This window comes from Meleagris gallopavo, chromosome 4 (genome assembly GCF_000146605.3).
Source record: "Meleagris gallopavo isolate NT-WF06-2002-E0010 breed Aviagen turkey brand Nicholas breeding stock chromosome 4, Turkey_5.1, whole genome shotgun sequence".
Classification (NCBI taxonomy): Eukaryota; Metazoa; Chordata; class Aves; order Galliformes; family Phasianidae; genus Meleagris; species Meleagris gallopavo.
Genome location: NC_015014.2, coordinates 23,505,910 through 23,527,140, shown reverse-complemented (window position 1 = coordinate 23,527,140; position 21,231 = coordinate 23,505,910). Strand labels below are relative to the sequence as shown.

General features: G+C 40.6%; 2 protein-coding genes across 3 annotated transcripts; one reads left to right on the top strand and one right to left on the bottom strand.

Annotated features, from left to right (window-relative positions):
• The first annotated feature begins 5,396 nt into the window (after positions 1-5,396).
• Positions 5,397-13,435, top strand: SCRG1 (stimulator of chondrogenesis 1). 2 transcript variants are annotated; one of them, XM_003205533.4, is made up of 3 exons: positions 5,397-7,411; positions 11,430-11,692; positions 13,348-13,435. In XM_003205533.4, exons 2-3 carry the CDS (start codon positions 11,457-11,459, stop codon positions 13,400-13,402), a joined length of 291 nt encoding a protein of 96 aa, XP_003205581.1. In that variant the 5' UTR covers positions 5,397-7,411; positions 11,430-11,456; the 3' UTR covers positions 13,403-13,435. The 2 variants fall into 2 exon arrangements, with proteins under 2 accessions (XP_003205581.1, XP_019470186.1); XM_019614641.2 differs by lacking the exon at positions 5,397-7,411 and adding an exon at positions 10,772-11,353.
• A 2,784-nt stretch (positions 13,436-16,219) lies between these two features.
• SAP30 (Sin3A associated protein 30) lies at positions 16,220-21,150 on the bottom strand. Its single transcript, XM_010709863.2, has 4 exons — positions 21,100-21,150; positions 20,873-20,995; positions 18,546-18,644; positions 16,220-16,554 (listed from the first exon to the last, which is right to left on the bottom strand). The coding sequence occupies exons 1-4, from the start codon at positions 21,148-21,150 to the stop codon at positions 16,432-16,434; spliced, it is 396 nt and encodes a 131-aa protein (XP_010708165.1). The 3' UTR covers positions 16,220-16,431.
• Positions 21,151-21,231: the final 81 nt, after the last annotated feature.

Genomic DNA, 21,231 nt, shown 5'->3' with positions numbered 1-21,231 from the left:
GAAAAAAAGGGGAGGAACAAAACCATAAAACTAGTGGGATATTCGGCCTTGTTTTTGTGAAACTAACATGCAAGTCTGGGTCAATGGCTGCAATTCTTAGTGAGGTCTCAAAGTGTTCATCAGAGATTTCTGATGAAATTTTACTCTTCCCGTACTTCATCCTTGAAAATAATTGTTCAAAAATTGTTCAAAACTGCTAGACAGTGATGACATAAATAAGTGTGATCATGAAGGGAAGGATATTTTTCTCTGCTAAGATAGGGATTTTGAAAGTCCAGTAAAGAGACACGATCAGAGTTTTGAGTTAACTATCTGATTGCAACTCTACACATACATACACTTTTATATATATAAACCAGAAAATTTGCAGTTCATGTATTTATATCGACTGAAAATAGTCTCGCAAATATACATTGATTTTTACTGACTGTTCGGCTGTTGCTGAGGGATGGGCACATGCCTGGGGCCACCCGGCAGGGAAGAGCTGCTTCTGTTACACTGGCACTGCCAGCCTTGCTAGGCCGCATGTGGGGCGTGGGTTGAACATGCCTGGTTTACAGCAATGGTAATAAACATGCAGGAGTGCAGCTGTAAGCTAAGTATCCTTGAAGGAGTTGTTGAAACATTTCCTCATGGAAAACAGAAGCACAAATATACTCTTTTTTGACATGAAGGCCACGAAAAGACATCAGTATATGACTTGTTTTTTCAGTTTCACTGGGGTCTATGAGTACTGAGAAAATGAAACAGCATCAGAAAATTACATCTTGCCATCATGGCGACCTGGGGGAATAATATGAAATCCTAAATTTTTTATCCCAGCACAAGAATATTCATTGCCTCTGTTTAGCTCCTATTCGGCAATAAAGGTCAATATGTTGGATTTGTATTTCCTCAAATATCATTTCTTTGTGGATTTTTCTGGGTTATGACGATAGCAAACTGCAACAGTAAATGCCAGTTTTTTTGTAGTTAAAGCTGATTTAAAATGTATGTCGCAGATAAGACAATATGATTGGTATCTGGTGAGCCATAGTCCAATATCCTTTAAGAAGAAAAGGTTTCAACTGCAACTTGTAGTTCTGCTACCCAAAAGTCTAGGGAGCAGTCTTTCTAAATGTCATTTACATGACTGCAATCTGCAGCCTGTACATGTAAGACACTGGTGATTTGACTTAAATATTCAGAACTCAGAATTCAGAACTCCAAATGATTTTAATAAAATTCCTCTTTATTTCTGATTACAGAGGAATCCAGACAGTACTTTCCTTATGTCCTCCACCATACCTACCAGCAGCAAAGCACACTGACTTCACACCACAATCCCAAAGTGAGAATGTGAAGATATTCCAGTCTCCATCTAAGAGAACTGTGTCTACCCTTAGAGACAATGACTTTTCTTCAACAGATATTTCTCAGAGAGGTCCTGTAATTTTTTTTTTCAGTAGTACTCAATATACAAACAAAAAGAAACATACTACAGCATCACTGGGACCAGATAGCACGGTCTCTAGAGTTCTAGCAGAAGTTAAACAAACATGACACTGTAAATATGAACTCAGGTGTGTAGAATACTACATAAACAGAGGCTATATCAACACAACAGGAAATGAGTGTGGCAAAAAATACAACAAATTTTGTGAAGGGGCTCCGATGGTAATATGAGAATTTGAGGCCAAGGTACCTGACCTCAAAACTCAGCAAATCTGTTGCACAGGATGGCATTTAGCTGGACTTTTGATTTCTCCAAGGATAAAGATTACACAGGCTTGATCTGCCTCTCAGGGAAGCTCCTTCAGATGTTGAAATGGGATTTTCTGGTTTCCATCTGGTGCTCATTGCCAATTGTCCTGTCATAAGGCACCACTGAAAAGACCGTGGTGACATGTTTTTACCACCCTCCTCTCCAGGTGCTCATATACACTCACAAGCCAAGCCCTCAGTTACAGCATCTTCTCCAGGTCAAACGGCCCAAGTTCCCACCACCCTCCCTGTGCAACAAGTGGTCCGGTACACCCCAGAGCAGAGCCCTGATGAGCAGCTTGGCTAGGGCCGCAGTTAAACAAGTCAGTGGGGTAGTCAAAGACTTGAAAAGTAAGGAAGGTATTATGTTCTCAGCAGTGAAGATTAAGGGAAATTAGATCTTATAAGTAACATACTTTTTGTGTGTTATTGTTCTCACCGTGTTCTTTTTTCTTTAACTACAGTTAAAATTACTACAGGTGTCAGAGGCAAAGGTATCCCTCCCTGTTATCCCCTCCCCATATATATACACACACACACAGTCATATATATATATATGACATTTTGAATCAATGAAGAATTTTGGCCACAATAACCCCATGCAGCACTATAGGCTTGGGGATGAGTGGCTGGATAACTGTGAAGAGGAAAGGGACCTGGAGGTGTTGGTTGATGCTCAGCTGAACATGAGCCAACAGTGTGCCCGGGTGGCCAAGAGGGCAAATAGCATCCTGGCCTGCATTAGAAATAGTATGGCCAGCAACAGCAGAGAGGTCATCATCCCCCTGTACTCAGCATGTGAGGCTGCACCTCAAGTACTGTGTTCAGTTTTGGGCCCCTCACTACAAGAAAGAGATTGAGGCCCTGGAACATGTCCAGAGAAGGGCAACGAAACTGGTGAGGGGCGTGGAGCACAAGTCTTATGAGGAGCGCCTGAGGGAGCTGGGATTGTTTAGTCTGAAGAAAAGGAGGCTCAGAGGAGACCTTATTGCACTTCCTGATGGGAGGTTGTGTTGAGGAGGGGTTTGGCCTCTTCTCCCAGGCAACAAACAGGACCCAAGGAAATGACTGCAAGTTATACCAGAAGAGGTTTAGATTAGACATAAGGAAAAACTTTTTCTCTCAGAGAGTGTTCAGGCACTGGAATGGCCTGCCCAGGGAGATGGTGGAGTTGCCATCCCTGGCAGTGTTCAAGAGGCATCTGGATGAGGAGCTATGAGATATGGTTTAGTAGCTTGCCATAGCAATAGTAATGGGAGGACGGTTGGACTAGATGATCTTGCAGGTCATTTCCAACCTTGTGGTTCTGTGGTTCTATGATTCTATGAATGAGACCAGGTATGGACTTCCGTGCATTAGAGAACCGAAGTGTTTCTGATAGCTGTTACTTGGGAATAGTTTCCCAGTTTACAGCCATTTTTTTCAAGATATGGTCAGATTCATTTGCTTCTCTGAAACACTGGGCTGTATTACATACGCACATCCATTACTAACTTGGTAGGCCTGTCTGGAATTGACAGTTCATAGCATCAGCAGGTTCTCTTTACACAGCATCCTCTCTGCATTACTAGAAAAGCAACAGCCTGAGTGTGCCAACAGGGAATTGATTTGAGGAACCACACTAAAAGATATCTTTGATTAGCTCAATGGTATGTCTTGTATTTTAACCAAGCATGGTTTGCAGACTACAGAAGAAGTTGAAAAAAACCAACAGCAATAAAAGGAAGTCAAATTACTGAGAGAGGAAACAGACGTGCTCTGGGACTTCAGAGGGAACAGCCACTGGAAATAAAGCAGCACCTCACAATAGAGGCAAGGAGACAGAAGAAAAATTGCATGAACAGCTACTGAGCTTGATTTCTTCAAACAGGCAATGAACTCTTATCTGGAAAATTCAAATGAACTTCCCAGGTTACTGCAGATACAAAGTACAAAGCATATTACCAGATATAGGAACTGCAAATGCAACAGTAGAACATCTAACAACACAAATATATTCTAAACATAATAATCAGGGGAACAAAGGAAACAGTGTTAAAGTTACACAAAGTAAAAATAATGTGTTTTCAATGTGTTTGATTTACATTATAGACATCGAGCCATGGAAAAAGAGTACATGAAGGCTATGATGCAAGCTACAGTGTTTGCAGTACACATGTATTTGCAAAAACGACTATGTAAGGATTTTATGGCTGCTTAAAAGCCTTAATGCTGAAAACCAACCATAAAGCATCCTACAAACCACAATCCTGTAATAAATAATAACAGCAATTAATGCCTTAGTTGCACTGGCACTGTCATTGCTACCAGTATCGAGTCTCCCAAGGTCTTTATGCATACCTACAATATGTACATTCCTCTAGAGTCATCAACTATAAATTTTAGATTGCATCAGTGTACAATCAATGAATATACAGATGGTATAGTATATCCAGGAGCTTGGCTGATGTAATTATTATATTGGAGTAGGAAAAGAAAAACACTCACCCTATCCTGGGCTCGTGAAATAGACTCCAGTGGAGCAGACCTCCAGAAGAGACCCTTCCCCGCTGGCAGTCAGCTCTTAAATGGGTCTAGGAGAGGTGCAGCCAGGCTCCACCCCTTCCTGCAGCACAGGTGAATTGCCTTCACCTGTGCTCCCGTGGCTGACTCATTGCTCACATCAGGTGATTAATTAGAGGTTCAGGCCGTGATTCAGCAGCCCCATACAATCAGCCGCCAAAATCAGGTTCTAGGGTTCATTATAGATCTCCTCACATAAACTGGATGCATTAATGAGCTGCCTGGCATCTTTTAACGTGAGAGGAGAAAATGCTAGTATTTTTCACTGTCAGCCTGCAAAAAGCTGCATGTTAATATTGAGAATACAGTAAATTGCAAATCGATTTGTGCTTACAGAAAAAAAGCTAAACTTGCAAGGCCTGCATTAAAAATGTGAAGTATATGCAGAATGCTGAGTACTTAAAAAGCAAAGATTATTTTCCCAAGGGCATGTTACACAAATTCAATGTAGAGTAACATTATATATACCAGAGACTGCCACTCATTTGCAGCTGAATGTCAGTTCTGCCTTTTCGTTCTTCCTTCTCACTCTACCAGGGGACATTGTCCTTTTCTTCTACGGACCATTGCTACTACCACTTCTCTATCCCCTTCAAATAGCTGTACTTTGTATTTTATCATATCTCTTCAGACAAGAACAGGGATCAGCAGGCAAACAAATAAAAAGTCTCTAGATATGAGTTTAATAGGATTCATAATGATCCTCTCCATCCTGTGTAGACACAGATCAAAGAAGGTGGAAAAGCAAGTTCTCCCTAAAGTTCTCTTGCAGCTACCAGATGCCATCACGGGGGATAAAAAAAAGAAGAGGCTGACCCCCATCTCAACACAACCTTCTTTCACGGAGTTGTAGAGAGTGATAAGATCACCCCTGAGCCTTCTCCAGACCAAACAGTCCCAGTTCCTTCAGCTGCTCCCTTCAAGACTTGTGCTTTAACTCCTCAGCAGCTCCACTGCCCTTCTCTGGACACACTGCAGGGTCTTGATGTCTTTCTTGTAGTGAGAGATCCAAAATTGAACAACGCACTTGAGGTGTGGCCTCATCAGACCTGAGTACAGAGGGATGATCACCTCCTTGCTCCTGCTGGTTACACTATTGCTGATACAAGCCAGGATGCCACTGGCCTCCTTGGACACTTGGGCACGCTGCTGGCTCATTTTAATCTGAGTATCAATCAAAACTTCCAGGCCCTTTTCCTCTGCACAGTCTTCTAGTTACTCTGCCCCAAACCTCTAGTATTGCCTGGGGCTGCTGTGGCCTAAGTGCAGGACCCAGCACTTGGTCTTGTTGAATTTAACAGTCAACTAAGTTACCTTGACAGTCCTACAGGAAGTAAGATAGATTTAGTATAGAAACATATTCGGAGCAACAGATTAGTGAAAAAATGAGAAAAAAGTTAGATCTGCAAGCACTGCTTCGCACTTTGCTCTCTTCAAGGCCACCAGCATCAGAGGCTGCCCCATTCTTCAATGCATTTTCCTATAAGCTATCTCAATTTTCACACCTTAGACAGCAGTTCCTATATCAGCCAATGTAGCCTTTGGTTGCATCTCACCCCCTAGATTCCTTAAAACATTTACTTCCCACTTTTATACTGAAGATGCACCACGAGGGAGAAAATTTCTTCCTGTTCCTGAATGTTCGCAATGACTAGAGACATCAAACATAGAGCTACAGAGCAGGGGCAGGGAGGAGCACCAATGCACCATCAAAACAATATTTTTGTTAGGACAGTTTCTTCTCAAAGCACAACAGAATGCTTTCAGAAGAATGATCTCCCCACTCACTCCATTTTATAAACAAAGTGACCCATCCTCAGAGTGCTTGTCTGCTGTTCAAGCAGGTCCTTCCCAGGAACTGAGACACAATGTCTTCACAGAGGCATTAGAATAATTTCATTTAGAGCAGGAACAGCAAGGGCTAGGATCCACACTGGAAAGGAATTACTGTAGAAAAACAGAGCAAGGCATCTCATCATCCTGAAAAGGGAAAGGCGCCCTGCAGAGGTACAAGCACACATCCTTCTCCCTTCTGCAGCATGGAGGGGAATACCCTGATGCTTGTGCTCCTTTCAGAGGGGACATTCAGGCTGCAAGCATCACAGCATCAAGACATTAAATTGCAAACTGGAGCAGCTGAGCAGAGGTACCTATTCGCACTCCTAACAAACCTCTCCACTGGAAGCTGCCCAATAAAATATGGAACTACAAATCCTTACAAAGAAATGGGAGAACCAAAATGATGCACTAGATACTAGACAATGTAAAAAACTGCAGATCAAAATCTAAGGTACAATTGTACTTCCCTATCCATATGAGGAAATAGAGACAGGATGACCAGAACAAAAGAGACCAAACTGCAAGATAAATGGAAGGACACTACCAAGTCCCAGAGTTTACCCCAGAGACTGCTTTCTTATTAATACTTCAGATCTATTCAAGGACCTCAGTTTGTGTGTTCTTATCACATCGGATTACTTGAGTAGTTATATTAGTCTAATATAACTTCCTCTGAAATACTGTTCAGTGTAACTCTTTACCTCTTGATTAAACATTGGCCAGTGATGAACACAGTGCACGGTGTCATATTGTAGGCCATAGAAGAATCTGGCTAAAATAATTACAGTTCTCCATTCTTTCAGTCTCAAAAAACAGAATCTCAAAGGCAAGGATTACACAAGCCTGCTGGCTGGCTGCATGCCCAGCTCAGCACAGCCCTGCTCGGGTGGCACAGCAGGGCACGTATTCCACAGGGCACTTTCTCCATTCATTCTCAGTGTTGTGGTTTGCTCACTGAGGAGATACCTTGCCATCAGGTCCTGGATGGACTAAGTGCTTCCTGCTGGAAGGGATGCACTCTCTGTTCTTTCCCTCATCAAGGTTGGCAGTGTCTGAAAGAGGCAGTTCTTGAAGCCCATCCTCTGCGCCTCTCTGGAGCAGTGAGCGTGTCACTCACTCACAGACAGAAGCCAGGCCAGACAAAAGGCTGTTTGTCCAGCACCTCCATCAGCCCTTCCTCTGCTCATCCCCTCCAGCTCTAGCTCTGTGTACATCTGAAAAGATTCATCTGCTAAGAAAGTGAAAAGGAGAGAAGCAGAAGAAAAAGGTACATCTAGTTCCTGAAATTATCCCTGTTCACATGTTCTTCTGGTGCTAGTTAAAGACTGCAGAATTAGAAATATATGTGGGAACATACAGAAGATGATCTGGGGAGATCAGATACACTGTAGGCAAAATATGTTAGTTGAGACAAATGTGTGGGTATGATCCAGCTAAAGATCCTTCTTTCCTATCTTGCTCTTCTTCAAGGTTGAATGTTAGATATTAACATCCAAAGCCATTAAATGTGCTACATCGCCTTCCTGTACTCAATATTATTGCAAAGTTGGTAAATGCAGAGAGAGGTGCGCTCACAACAAATTGCTGACTTTAAGAGAACTAGATTTTAATGAGAATTCATTTTCTGGAAAGAATCGTGGTATTGATGGGAATTACAAAGCAGCAATTCACCAAATTCATCCTCAGTGGAATAGCTGCAGTCCTCACAATGCACCAACTGTTCAAGCAAAACAGATTTGACTACTTTTTTATGGAAGAAAGTTCTTTATAATAATATCAGTTATGCAGTTCTTGTGTAATGACTTCTTATGAATGTACTAATAAGCCTACCTATAATGCACTAACACTGAAATATTCAATGTTAAGTTCTGCTTTTTACAGGTTGAAGCCAGGAATTGCAGGTGTTTCTGAAAGATAACCTGACAAATAACAAATGATTAGGACTTTTAATTCCAAGTGGGTGCTTTTAGCTCTTTAACTCCACACACAAAGAGAGTGTGATGTATACATATAATAACATTTGCTTCACTTTTTAAGGCACAATTAGCCAGCTTGCTAACCCAGCACATCACTGAACTGACTGGAAAAGATCATATGCCACGTCAGTATGGGAAAAGTTACTGCTCATTTTTAGGATTAGGCAACTGGAGACGCACAGAAAAGCATAACAACTCTGAAAAGTACAGTTAAGAGACAAAACTTGTAAACATGCATCTTTTCCTAATCCTTTAGGATCTCCTAGATACATTATGACATATATTTTTGTGCCATTCCTCAGTTTTCCCTGTTTCTGTCTCCTACTGCTCATACCAGAGTTCCCAGCACTGTCACAGGGAAAAGAGCATCACTATCTGCATGAAATATTACCCTATAATTCACAGATCTGGATGCTGAAACTTGGTTGGTTTTTTTTGTTTGTTTGTTTGCTTGGTCTTTTTCTGACTATGAGATGGTGCCAAATTGCTTGTCAGAACAATTCAAATGCTCTCTGCTGAATGAGCAGGGATAACAGTAATTCCTGAATCACAGCACATATGCTCCAATGAAATGAATTTTGCTCCATGCAAAATTCTAAATCTTCCAAAGCATTTGTTTGTCCAGCTGAACTTCTTCCCTGAACTTTACTTACATTGTGTCAAAGTAACCATGGAGTTAACTCCTTAAAATGGATTTCTGCAACTGCCAGGAGTTCATTTTAAATATTTGTAGATGGCTTAACTCCTCTGTTAGAACTGGAAATGATACGGTTTTGATAGAGCAATCTGGTCAGGCTTTGCACTGGCTGGCACTGCTGCTTTTTGAAGGCTTTGCATAAATCTAGCACCATTTGCTGGCAATGATTCTTTGGGTCACTTTGGAGATCGGATTTGTTCAAATTTCCCTGATTTGTTTTATGAGAGAAGACCTCTAAGCAAAGGTAGATAAGGTCTTTGACATACATTTTGATATAAATATGCACTTTCTAGCTCTGCTGTTTACCTAAGCAATCAAGTGATATTCCATCACCGTAGTTTGGAAGAATTCACAGCAGTTTGTCAGGAAACAGAAGATTCTGCATCTGAAAGGTCTGCCAGGTTCATCACCACTGACCCTGTGCAGGGAACTGCTGAAACACTCCAGGTCCTTAACAATCTTTCACCTGCCAATAGGCACCATTCTTTTACAGTAAAGGACCAATCTTTTGAAGAAAGTTCTTCTAACTGAAAGTTTCCTTTCAGTTACTAACCACAAAGAAACAGGAAGTATTCAGGAGAAAAAAAAAAAAACAACAATAACAATTTTAATAAAGTACTGTTCTGAAAAGCAGCAGTACTGAGTAGGCAAGATGCATTACCAGCCTGTGAGCAAAGCTGTCTATCCACAGCTCACTGGCACATGACTTTGCTAATACCACTTTTGGCAGCCATCCATCTCGGTTCTCAATGATGCACTATAGCAACACCTTCCTGCACTCCAAAGTGAATACTGAGTTATCCTCAGCTGTAGATCACGATTCTTGAATCCAGCAATTTGACAGCCTGCAGAAAATCTGTCAGTTTTCGGGACAGAATGTGTTCCTATTAATTTAGAGCAGATCGGCAGCTGGCAACAGATTGAAATGAACACTCCAGCTAAACTCCATTTAGGGAAAACCTCATTCAAATTAAGTACAAAAAACGTGCACAAGATATTATGAATGCCTTGTCCTCAGGGGAGCAACTCACAGAATAATCCAACCACAAAAAACAAAGACAAAAACCTCATCTGTTTCCTAAATTTCTTTTGCATGGAATGTTTCTTCCGTTAAATACTTACATAATGAAGTTCAATTATTTGAACAGAAAAATGTTAAACTGTATTCCTCAACACTGATGTTTACTGAGGTACAGCACAAACTTCTTTGAGCATTACAATTCTCTGAGCAGAACCCTCGTAACTGCAGTATTTCTACTACAAAACAAAGTTATTAGTATAACAATGCAGATTCTTTACTTGAAACATCAGACAAAGTTAGAACAATTTTTACTTTACTTGAGAAGTGGTTTTGAGGCCTAAAACTAATAAAGACAGTGAGCTATTCAATACTGCACTCGAAGGCAATTCAAAAATAGATCCCCAAGGCTCCATTACCAGTAGTTTATAGGAGTCTACTATGCAAAAGTTCATGTACAAGTTCACAGAAACTAGAAGGAACTGTTCAATTAATTTTGTTCCTACGACGGAAGTTTGAAAATACATAAAAGTTTATTATCATTGTAATCGTATTCCTTAACTTATTAGCCAATTTTTAACACTTTATTGGGTCAGTGATGTTAAAAGTTTGCACAAAATCTTACGGAAAATATAACTGAAGAGCATCACTGTAGCATTTGATCCCCAATATGAATTCAAATTGCCAGATTTCTTAAGTTGTCTCCAGCTTGCCATTCATCAGCTGAAGAAACAGAGTATCAGCAAGATAGCTATGGTAATTAAGAATCTACATAGGAAAAAATACTGCAAGTACAGTAAATGTATATGTTTAATAGTTTATTGTTTGTTTTTCAAGAATGACTCAAGTGTCCCACAAAATAACACAAGCACGACTCAATTATCTGAGTGACCTCTATGCCTGTCATGCCCTATTTTTTTCTTACCTAGATAAAAGCTATGGCACTTGAACTTGGCATTTATTTTGGTCTTTGCTCAAAGGGTGTTTTACTGCTAATTATGTCCAGGTTAGTTTAGAATACCCTATCCTGTACCCACATGTAACAGCCTAGAATTCTGCTGTGGCAGCATAAAGGGATCAACTATGTGCCAACGGAATGAAAGACAACAAAATCCTTCTAAATGTTACCATAGTTAGAACTAGGAATGCTCGTATTTTTTTTTTACGGGGAAACATACTGCTAATGTTAAGTTAGTGACTCATTTCAACATTCTTAACCAGCCAAAATCACCTGGAAAGCTACGAGACTCATGTTCTCCCTGCCTTGGTAGCCAGCAATGTGCTCACTCACATCACTGAGAGCGCACAGCCAACTCAGAGCAATTTTCTCAAGGTGAGAGGGCAAGTAACAACAAATTGCCAGCAACAGAAGCCTCAGTTCCCAGCGATAGGATTCCCATGGTTGTACAGAAAGTAATGAATATCAATTCCATGGCAATCTTATTCATCTCCTAGGAGAAAACACTCTCCAACACAGACGCTCAAGCCTCCATAAGTTCACAGGAAAGACAGAAAAATGTAAGATAGAAAACAGACTGGGGAAAGAGATCCACCCAACAGCTGTATCCGTGTCACGTATCTCATTTCTATTTAGCACTGCTGCACAGGAAACTTTCCAAAAATGAAGATGCTCTCAGTTCTTCTTCTGCTGAGTGCCCTCCTGGGTGCCCACACAGTGCCCTCCCGGCGGCCTAAGTGCTACAAGAGGGTCCTGCATGACCACAGCTGTCACAGCATTCCTGAAGGCATGGCGAGCCTCCGGCAAGTTGATGAGAGCCTGCAGGATCACTTTTGGGAAGGAGAAGGCTGTGAGACCATCTGTTACTGCAACTTCAAGGAACTGCTCTGCTGTCCAAAGTAAGATTCATAGAATGGGCTGGGTTGAAAAGGCCCTCAAAGATCATCTAGTTTCAACCTCCTTGCTGTGCGCAGGATCGCTAAGCCCAGACCAGGCTGCCCAGAGCCACATCCAGCCTGGCCTTGAATGCCTCCAGGGATGGGGCATCCACAACCTCCTTGGGCAACCTGTTCCAGTGCATCACCACTCTCTGAGTGAAAAAATTCCTCCTAATATCTAACCTAAACCTCCCACGTCTCAGTTTAAAACCATTCCCCCTTGTCCTACCAAAGATTACGCTAATTGCACAGAAACTCAGAGGGTTCTGTACAGCCACTTGTATTTGTATCATTTCCTAGTTTCCACTGCTGGAATAAAGTATCATTTTAGAGAAGTGTATCTCTTCAGGTGGCTTGAAACTGTATCAAGATGTATCCGATTACCTGACACACTGGCAGTTTTTGATGTTTGTTTTTCAGAGCCTCACCCGGGACATGCTCAGCATACTTTGCAAATCTGCACGTCCCAGCAGAGGGGAATTTGGCATTTAAATTATCCAACTTCTGACTCTTCTGCCAGTAACTTTGATCTAAATTCAGTCTGAGAACTACAGATCCTTAGTCGCGGCACTTTGCAATGAAAATGTTTTCAGGATCATAAACAAAGCCATTTGATTTCTGTTACACAACAGACGATGCTACTCTAAGGCACGTGCAGATGTGTCAGCCCAATAAAAGATTCTTTAAAGACAGCTGTTTAGAGCAGTAAAGCAAATGGGGGGAGAACAGGTCCACAAATACCTGCAAAGGAGAAAAAGATTTCGTTGTCTTCTTCCGCTGGCTGACAGAGCAGAACAGCAAAATTCTCACGCAATGTGGGGTTTTTGCTGTTTTACACTAAGAACATGCATCCTTCCCCAGGAAATTTAGATAAAACATCAACTTGACAACTTACTAATAGTTCAGGGACAATATAACGTGATAGCATTACATAAACAAGCAGAAATGACTTTCTATACAAGCTCCTCTTGTCCAACATTCTCAAGTCTCCTAAAATCCAAAAGGCAAGTTGCACCATTCTTGCATGGGAATGAATTTGAACCAACTGGCAATGACTCCTAAAAATAGGAACTTTACATTCAAATTGAGAGTAGGGTATAAGTAATGGTTTCACCAAATACTGTGCCCTCACAAAGAGCACACTTCAGGTTTCCAGCTTTAACCACAGAGCTTTGAACAGCTCCAGAAAGCCTCTTACTTGGATGTAAATATACAGGGAGATCTTCACCCACCTTGATATAAAGAATATCTACTCTGTAGGTCTGCCCATAGAACTAACAGCACTAAATAGTATGCGTATACACATGAGTTGTTTTTTTAATAATATCAAATATTTGATAAAATTTACCCTCCCAAAGCTACAACACCATGCTAGAACGCCAGCACACTCATCAGTCAATTAAAGTTTTGCCAATGTTTCTGAACCAGGCGAGGAGAGGAAAAAATATACATTGCCTTCATACATACCTGCAGCTGCATTTGCATTGCTGGAAGGGCATCCCATAAACACAGTGATCACATACACATCCTAGCAAAACCTGGAAAAAAAACCCAACCCTGGAAATGCATAACATGTTAAAGTTCTCATAATTATTTAAGTATCTAATATCTTTCAGGGAGATTTTCTTTGGACCGAAGATATCTTTTGTGATCCCCTGTAACAGTGAGTGATCAACATTGAGCCTGCCACTGAGGACAACTGACATCATTCCACAATCACAAAATACGCTTTCAAGGGAAAAAACAAAGCCAGCAACAGCCAAAACAAAATAAACTTCCTCTCTAAGCACACTGTAGAAACTATCTTTCTACAGGAGAAAAACATCCTCTCTATGCTTTGTGAAATATGTAAGAAGTTCTCCTTTTGGATACGGTAGCTGCCTTAATTAGTTCCATAAGGATGTGAAAGACTGTATCTGCTCATAATTGTACCAGTATTTATCTCCTAGCAAAAGAAAAAAAAACTAATATATATATATATATATATATATACACACACGTGTGTATATATCCTTTTAATAACCACAACTTTCTCAACTAATTTTCAAAAAGGAACATCAAGGTTAAGCCTTCACAGTGACTCTTGCCGGAATCCACTGCAGTGCAGCTTCCTATTGCTTTATTGCTGCTTCACTGTTAGCACCGCTTTAAGGCAATGCTAATCAGTATGTGGCCTTCTGCACTCAGGCTCCCACTTTTATTTGGGTGCCTGCAAAAACCAAAACCCACTAGTCTGCATTACTCATATTTGAAAATTCCACTGGAAAGAGTCAAAATTCGTATTAGTAGTACTAAGGTACGTATAAGTGATAATTATGTCTAATTTGTTAATTGCATCTGAAATCTTGAGGCATTAAAGATTGAGCTTTCAAAACACTACAACAGCAGTGATAGAACATAGATATCTGTATTCAGAAAGACTTAGAAGGAGAATGGGACAGTAACATGGAACATGTAGTACAAATGTAACTGTCTTGCCCCTTGAACTAGTGCACTGCTCACCTAAGGACATGGTTAGTGGGAACAGTGGGGATGGGTTGATGGTTGGAGTAGGCGATCTTAGAGGCCTTTTCCAACCTTGATGACTCTATGATAATCACCTTACAACACCACATCGTGAAAACTGCTACCACCAGCACACCAAACTTATTTCACATATAAATGTGAAATAGCACAAAGACTGTTTTACTTCATCCGTTAGTAAATAATGCTTAGATATGCACAGTGACAGATTAATTATACATAACCAATAGTAAGAGTTACAAGTAAATCTGCATTTACTATTTTTGCCAAGTAGTTTTTAGACTATTGAAACAAACAGCTTGTATCATCAGGCTTTTAAAGCCTGGTTCATATAATTACTCCTGAGTCATTTGGGCTTCTAATAAAATAATCAGTTAAGGATGATGGAAATGGGGAATCTGGCAATGCATTGTCAAAATTACCAAATTCAGTTTTCTGCTAAGAAAACATACAGTATCCACTTTTGTGCAAAGTCCTCTATGAGCTTCTCGTAGCAGCGAGGACGTAGTTTCTGTGGGTCGTGCCATCTACTTTCTTTGCCAATCAGGTAGTGTATATCTGCCATTCATAGCTTTCCAGTGCAACAGCTACAAAAATTAAGGCAGATGCACAGCTGGGTAGTAAAGTCAGTAGATGATTTTCGGTTACTTCCCTTTTACCATTATTGATGTGGAAAAATACATAATCTGATGAAAAAAAAGTTTTGCCACTTCCCACATGCAGCAGCATAGGGCCACGGACCTATTTCCAATATAAGCTCATTGTTGTCTCTCCTCGCTCTCCTCCCCTCCAGAAAAAGCTTCTACAGCCCCTGCCAAATCTATGCAGGAACACCCATCCTTGTTCTCCATCCTGTAACAAAGAAAAAGCCTTTATCCTCCACATGTTCAATTCAGTGCTGGGTTCCTTGGCTGTCTCTCCAACTAATGCTGTGTAGATAACAAATGTAACTTGTGCAAAAGATACTTCATAAACAACTTTACAGTAATTGGCATGAAACGAGTACTGAAACATCTTTCCAAAGGATTACCAACTTTACCCCGCACCAGCCTGGTATCACTAACCAGCTTGAACTTTGGCCAACAGTGCAAAACCCCAGTGTGGAAAGACATATGATGTTGTAAGTGAAAGAAATTAGGGTACTTATAGCTCCTGAGAAGGAAGCCAGTTTGAGTTTTGGGTTTATTATCATTCAGTTTTAAGCAACAGAGTGCCACAGGTCAAAGAGCAAAATGGAGCATCTTGGTTGCAGTGATGTCTTTCAAAAAAACTTCACAAGGTTAATACTAGCAGATGAGACCACAGAAATACCACTTTCTCATTTTTCCCCACATTTAAGAAAGAGCTTTTGAAAATCTGCTAAGGTCAGAAGCTGCAACAAATGCTAACTAAAGCTGTCTTCCTCCTCTTTAAGCTTCTTCTCCTGCCTTTCTTCAGCCAATGCACACAGTTTAAAGCAAAAGAAAATCATGTTTCATGTACCACATGTTTAGATTAACACAAAGCTAACAGTGAAAATACAAGAAATCATACATAACACTGTCTTTAACATCACAAACTTTACTAAGATACCAAATTAAAATAATATTTTGCTCTTGTTACTTTTAGTGTGTTGTTTTTAAACAGGTCTGAGTAAACGCATGCAGTGAACAAGAAATAGCATGCCTAGTAGAAGATACCAGATCAGTCATTTCTGCCCACCTAATAACTGCAACTGTCAGTTAAAGCCTTTAACCTCAAGAAAAAGAGCCCACTGCAAAAATCTACCCTAATTCAGGGTTTTTTGTTTGTTTTGTGTTTTTTTTTTTCTCCTCAAGACAGCACTGCATCATGAGAACTTGAAGTACATTCATAAATGTATCCTTGGTACACTTTAATTGAAAAATATTTGTATATAATTACATAAGTAGTCAAAGCTTAACTACGAAGTACAAGTAACACACTGAATAAGTTGGACACACCCACTTGAGCAACAATATCAGTAATATTTATTTAAAATAGTTTGTGAGGAAATTTGTTTCATAAGAGATGGTTCTCAAACAAATCATCAAGGTTATGAAAAAATAAAACAGAGAAACTCTCTGGGGAGAAAAAGTTACAAAGAAAGCTTTTGCATATCAACAAAAACCCTCAGTCTTTTGATTTGTGGCCTGAGTTTCAGTCCCAATCTTCCCTGCCTAATGAACACTGCTATCCATCTTTAGATCTGGTTTGTTCTTGTCATTCTTGACCGAGTAGATGAAATATGCTAAGGTGTCCTTTTCATTCACTGGAATTGTCCTAAAATGGCAGCCAATTATCTACAAAGGAAGAATGCAAGGAAATTAAACACTTATATGCAGAAATGTTATATAACTACATTAAAAGCTTGATCAAGCAACTTAGGATAAAGGAAATCCTGCTTCCCTTCGAAAGCCTTTAGTAGTCATATGTAAGGTATGAAAGGAACTGTTTCATTGAGTACTCTGAAACAAATACAGCACAATCTCTCAAGTAAAATGCCCAGAAAATTATCAGAAAAGAAAAGATTTCTCCCAAGGAGCATAGGAGTATCTTTACATCTGTGCAGTCACTCCTTGCATACAGAGCATATAACATCTATAGACCATCACGAACCTACGGCACACAAATTACTCAGGCTGAAGGAGGCCTGTATCAAGTTGTGTACAAAAAAAAGGAAGTCCCAAATACAAGAATTTTTAAGAATGAGCACTGAAGAGTTAGCTCTTTGAAACAGGGGTGTCAATGACAAAAATTCACAATGCTATACATGCTAAATAAGTCAACTTTACAGCTATTAAAGCTGAAGTTTGAAGTTTTTTGCCCCTTCAGCACAAAGGACTGTCAATTTTATAAGGAAATACTCAGATGGACTGACTGCCCCAGTCTCTTTTCCAGCTTTTTCCAGAATACTTTTTTTGGACTAAAATTAGCAAAAGGAAGTGAGAAATCGAGACTGCTCATTGATCTACCACAAGGCATAAGCATAAATACTTAATATAATAAGCAAGTTAGAAAGCTTTTCAAAACATACCTTGGAAAAAAAAGTGAAAACTAAACAGAGACAGTTTGACAGAGCCCTTTAAATTGGACTTACAAGTAACAGCTAGCAAAAAATCCCTTGTACACTCAGGCAAGTAACAAGAAATCATATGCACTGTAAATGACAGTAAATTCTGCAGCTACAGCTCACAGAGACCTTTAGGTCAATCAAACAAAGCATGTGACAGAAGCTTTGCCTATTCACATGGAGCAGCACATGAAACATAAGCTACTGCAAGCATCTCATGAGATGTACCTAAAGCAGTTCCTTAGAAATGCCAGTTTTACAGAACAAAAGTTTTTGTGCTTTTTCAAATCAGTTCTGCTAATTCAAGAACTGGATGTATCTGTGCATCAACTTTCACATGAAAAAGAATTATTTAAAATACTTAATTGTAGAGGCAGCAGCATTGTACTCCTACAGCTCAGTCCTGGAGAGCTCTCACACATTTAATAATCTTGGCATTAGTCTGTGCTAATTAGTAGAGAGATCAACAAAATGTCTGCACTGAAGTACAACTGAGCATTACAGTACAAAAATGAAAAGGTGACAGCTATCCCTCCCTGCTGAAATGGTCACCAGTGCTGTCACATATTTGTGTCTTTGCAGCGCAAAAGTACTTTCAAATTGCACTCCCATACAGAAGAAATGCACACATCTGTACTCACATACAGCTTAAGTGCTTTTAAAAATGTTTATAATAAAAAAGGAATTTCGTGAACTTCTATTTTGTGATAACAGATGCCCAGTTTTTAAATGAGATTAATGATCAATAGAAGACTTTCTCAGGTTTTGCACTTTTTGTATACGAACAGATGCCTATATTAATCAGTTTTTTAAAGCCAAGCATGATCTTACTAGAACTTCACTGCTACCTCTCAATTTCTAGTTATCATTAGTAGGATACTTAAGCAGAAGGTGTGGCTGATGCACAGGTAAGAAATCCACAGTTCTATGATATCCAAAGATGCACAGGTCACCTCACTGTTCAGCTCACTGTTTTCAAGAAGCACACACACTCCTGAAAGTTAAGAGTCCCTTCCCTGGAAAGAGCTCTTTCTTCTGCTTTACTTGGCTCAGGAGCTGTGGCAGTGAAGGAAGCTAGATAAGCAGCTCCTTTTTGCTCTCATAAAACCCAGATTATATATGCACTTCATGCAAGGATCACATTGTACAGGAAAAAAAGCCAACACAAGGCATGCCATGGCAAATTGCATTTTCTATTATGGAATAAACACTCACACGTACTTCAACAAGCTGTGCTTTGTTAAGTCCCGGTCTGGTCTGTAGCTTGAAGTGTCTTTTGTACCTTCGAAGTGTGTTCACTTGTAACTGATATAAATCAACCTAAAAGAAAAGGAGGAAAGGGGAAGAAAGCAACCTGATGTAATTGATAAGATTTCCCTCATCATCCTGGAAACCTGCACATACACAGTCATAGACTGTCAGCTCAGTAGAGCTCATTTTGACAGAAAAAGTACCACTCCACACCTTCCAGGAGAAAGAAAAACCATTCAATTCAGCTTCAGAGCAGCTTAATGTTACCGAGTATGGTTCTTTCTCCTGTTAGCAGCAGACAATATTTAGAACTTACAGTACTATAATCTTTTCTGGTTTTTTTCTTTTATTGTTGTCATTTGTTCCCCATTTTGAGAGTGATGACACAAAGCACAGTAACAAATTTCATAACGTCTATGAAGATGCTGATTCGAAAGGAGGTCTCTGCATTTCATTTTCAGCCATGAAGTTTTTCACAAGTTACATATAAAATATAGCAGCATAGCTGCACCATGAGATAGCACGCATTACAACCAAGAAAAAGTCTAGCACATGAAGGTTTTTGGCTTGAAGTGGGAGAGAAAAAAAAAGCCGGTCTTGGTCTCCAGGAATATCTCTGCTACAATAAGCACAACAGAGGAGTTATGTACACAGGCACAGTTGCCCAAAACTATTTTTCAGTGTGAGCTGACAGTTCACAGCATTGCACAAGCTTCTCACAGGGATATAAATACACAGTCTCAACCCAGTACTCGCTCAGTTTTTAATCCCATGCACTCAGATCAACAGCCACTTCTCCCAGCAACAGCTTACCCTCCCACCTCCTTGACAGCATAAAAGAAAGTTTAATCAGAAGACTGAGGAGGAAAGGAAGCTAAGAAAGCAGGTTGAACAAGAAATTCTGTTAGGTCAGTTGCAATTACAGCAGCGTTCGCCAAACTTCCTGCATTAAAGACTGGCTAAGGCATTAACTCCTATTTTAAAGTCATCTAGCAGCCTCAACTATGCAATATTTAAGGCAACAACAGTGCCACTGCACTCCTGGTGACCTGGCCAGACTTGATACAACCCTGCCTTATATGTTAAAGGACGGGCATGCCCTGATACTCAAGATAGCAGCATTGTGGAAATCAGTGCCTCTCGGTACGAATCACTTCTAACATCTACTGCTGGAAACTAGAAGGCCCTACAGATGGTCAGCAGTAAACTGGACAGCAATTCAAAATCAGGGTCAGGTGGTCAGGGGCTGGTGGGCATCTAAGGCACAGAGCACCACATGGGAAGTGCATGCTGTTGCCCCAAAACTCTCCAGAAATACCTATTCTCCTGCACTACTACCATTGAAAATACACTTCTTTTCTCCTGTTCTAAGGATATCCATCAGTTGTGTTGTACTCTATTCTTGTCTGAGCAAATAGAGAGGCAAAAGCTGCAGTTACAACTCTGCCAGACAGTTACTTTAAGCCACGCAGAGAGCTTTCAGAGATGCCATCCAATGTTTTTAGCTGACAAAAACCACAGCCCAGCATCAAACTACTTCCAATCTCCTAAAATCCTCTTAGTCTGAGCCTTCAGGCTTGAGCCGTGTGCCTCCAGGCAGAGATTCCTGCATGAAGTTTCATCACCTACATTGCTGATGCTGACCGTAAGGATAGGTTAACACTTCTCCTACGCTTTCTGATGAACGCTTAACACACAGACTGTAGCAGAAATAATCCAGCACACATGTGGGAAGAAGAAAGTTTTTTCATAGTATAATGTGAATGCTTTTAAAAGTTTGAAAGTAGTTCACTTCCAAAATGGGTGGTGTTTCACTGGCCTGCAGCAGAGAAGACAAGTAGAAATGCCTTCTTATCTCAGCTCCTTTTCAGCAAAACTGCCTGAGCATCTCTGTCCCAACAAGGACTAAAACCAGAGCTCTCTCATTGAGAAACTTCCAGCTACACTAAGTGGTAACTACAGGTACTATCTGCACATTTCACATGGAAGGAAAGGATTGGAGGAATGTGGCAGAGAAGCATTTATAGCCGAAGTCCCGTGTGTCCCGTCAACCCTTAAAAGACTGTAATTTTGTTAATACGTAGCAAAACAACTTCTAGCAGGATCCTGGAGCCAAAAACCATAAGGAAAGTTTGACACCGCAGTTGTCTGAGATTCTGCACATTTAATACAACAAATGCACTGTAAAGCTCAGTTTGCTTCTGTCGTATCAGAAGCTGAGCGAATCAGGAGCCATCCCCAGAAGCAGGCACAGCAGTACAGATTTAACGTAACTATTAGAAAAAACCGTTGGCTACCTCGGGAGTGTCGATGTCTTGCACTGGTGAGTCACCATCGTCATCACTGCCTTTTCTCTTCCTTCTATTTCTCACACTCTGAATTAAGTTTTTGTGGAAGTCACAGATATAAAGGTGTCTCGCCTACAAGAGTAAGACCGCATCTTTCAATCAAACCCACGCAAGCTCCTCCCAGCCTTGCGGTACAGAGGCATCTACGGAGACATTCTTTCGGCAGCCTCGCTCACGCGGAGCGAGGTGGAGAAGCTCTCCTGCCGGATTCCGCTGCACGGAGGCATTGTTATGTCGCGCGTTACCTCCAACGACTCGGCCGGAGGAGGGAAAGCGCGGCGGCTCCCGGCTGACTCGGAGGGAACCGC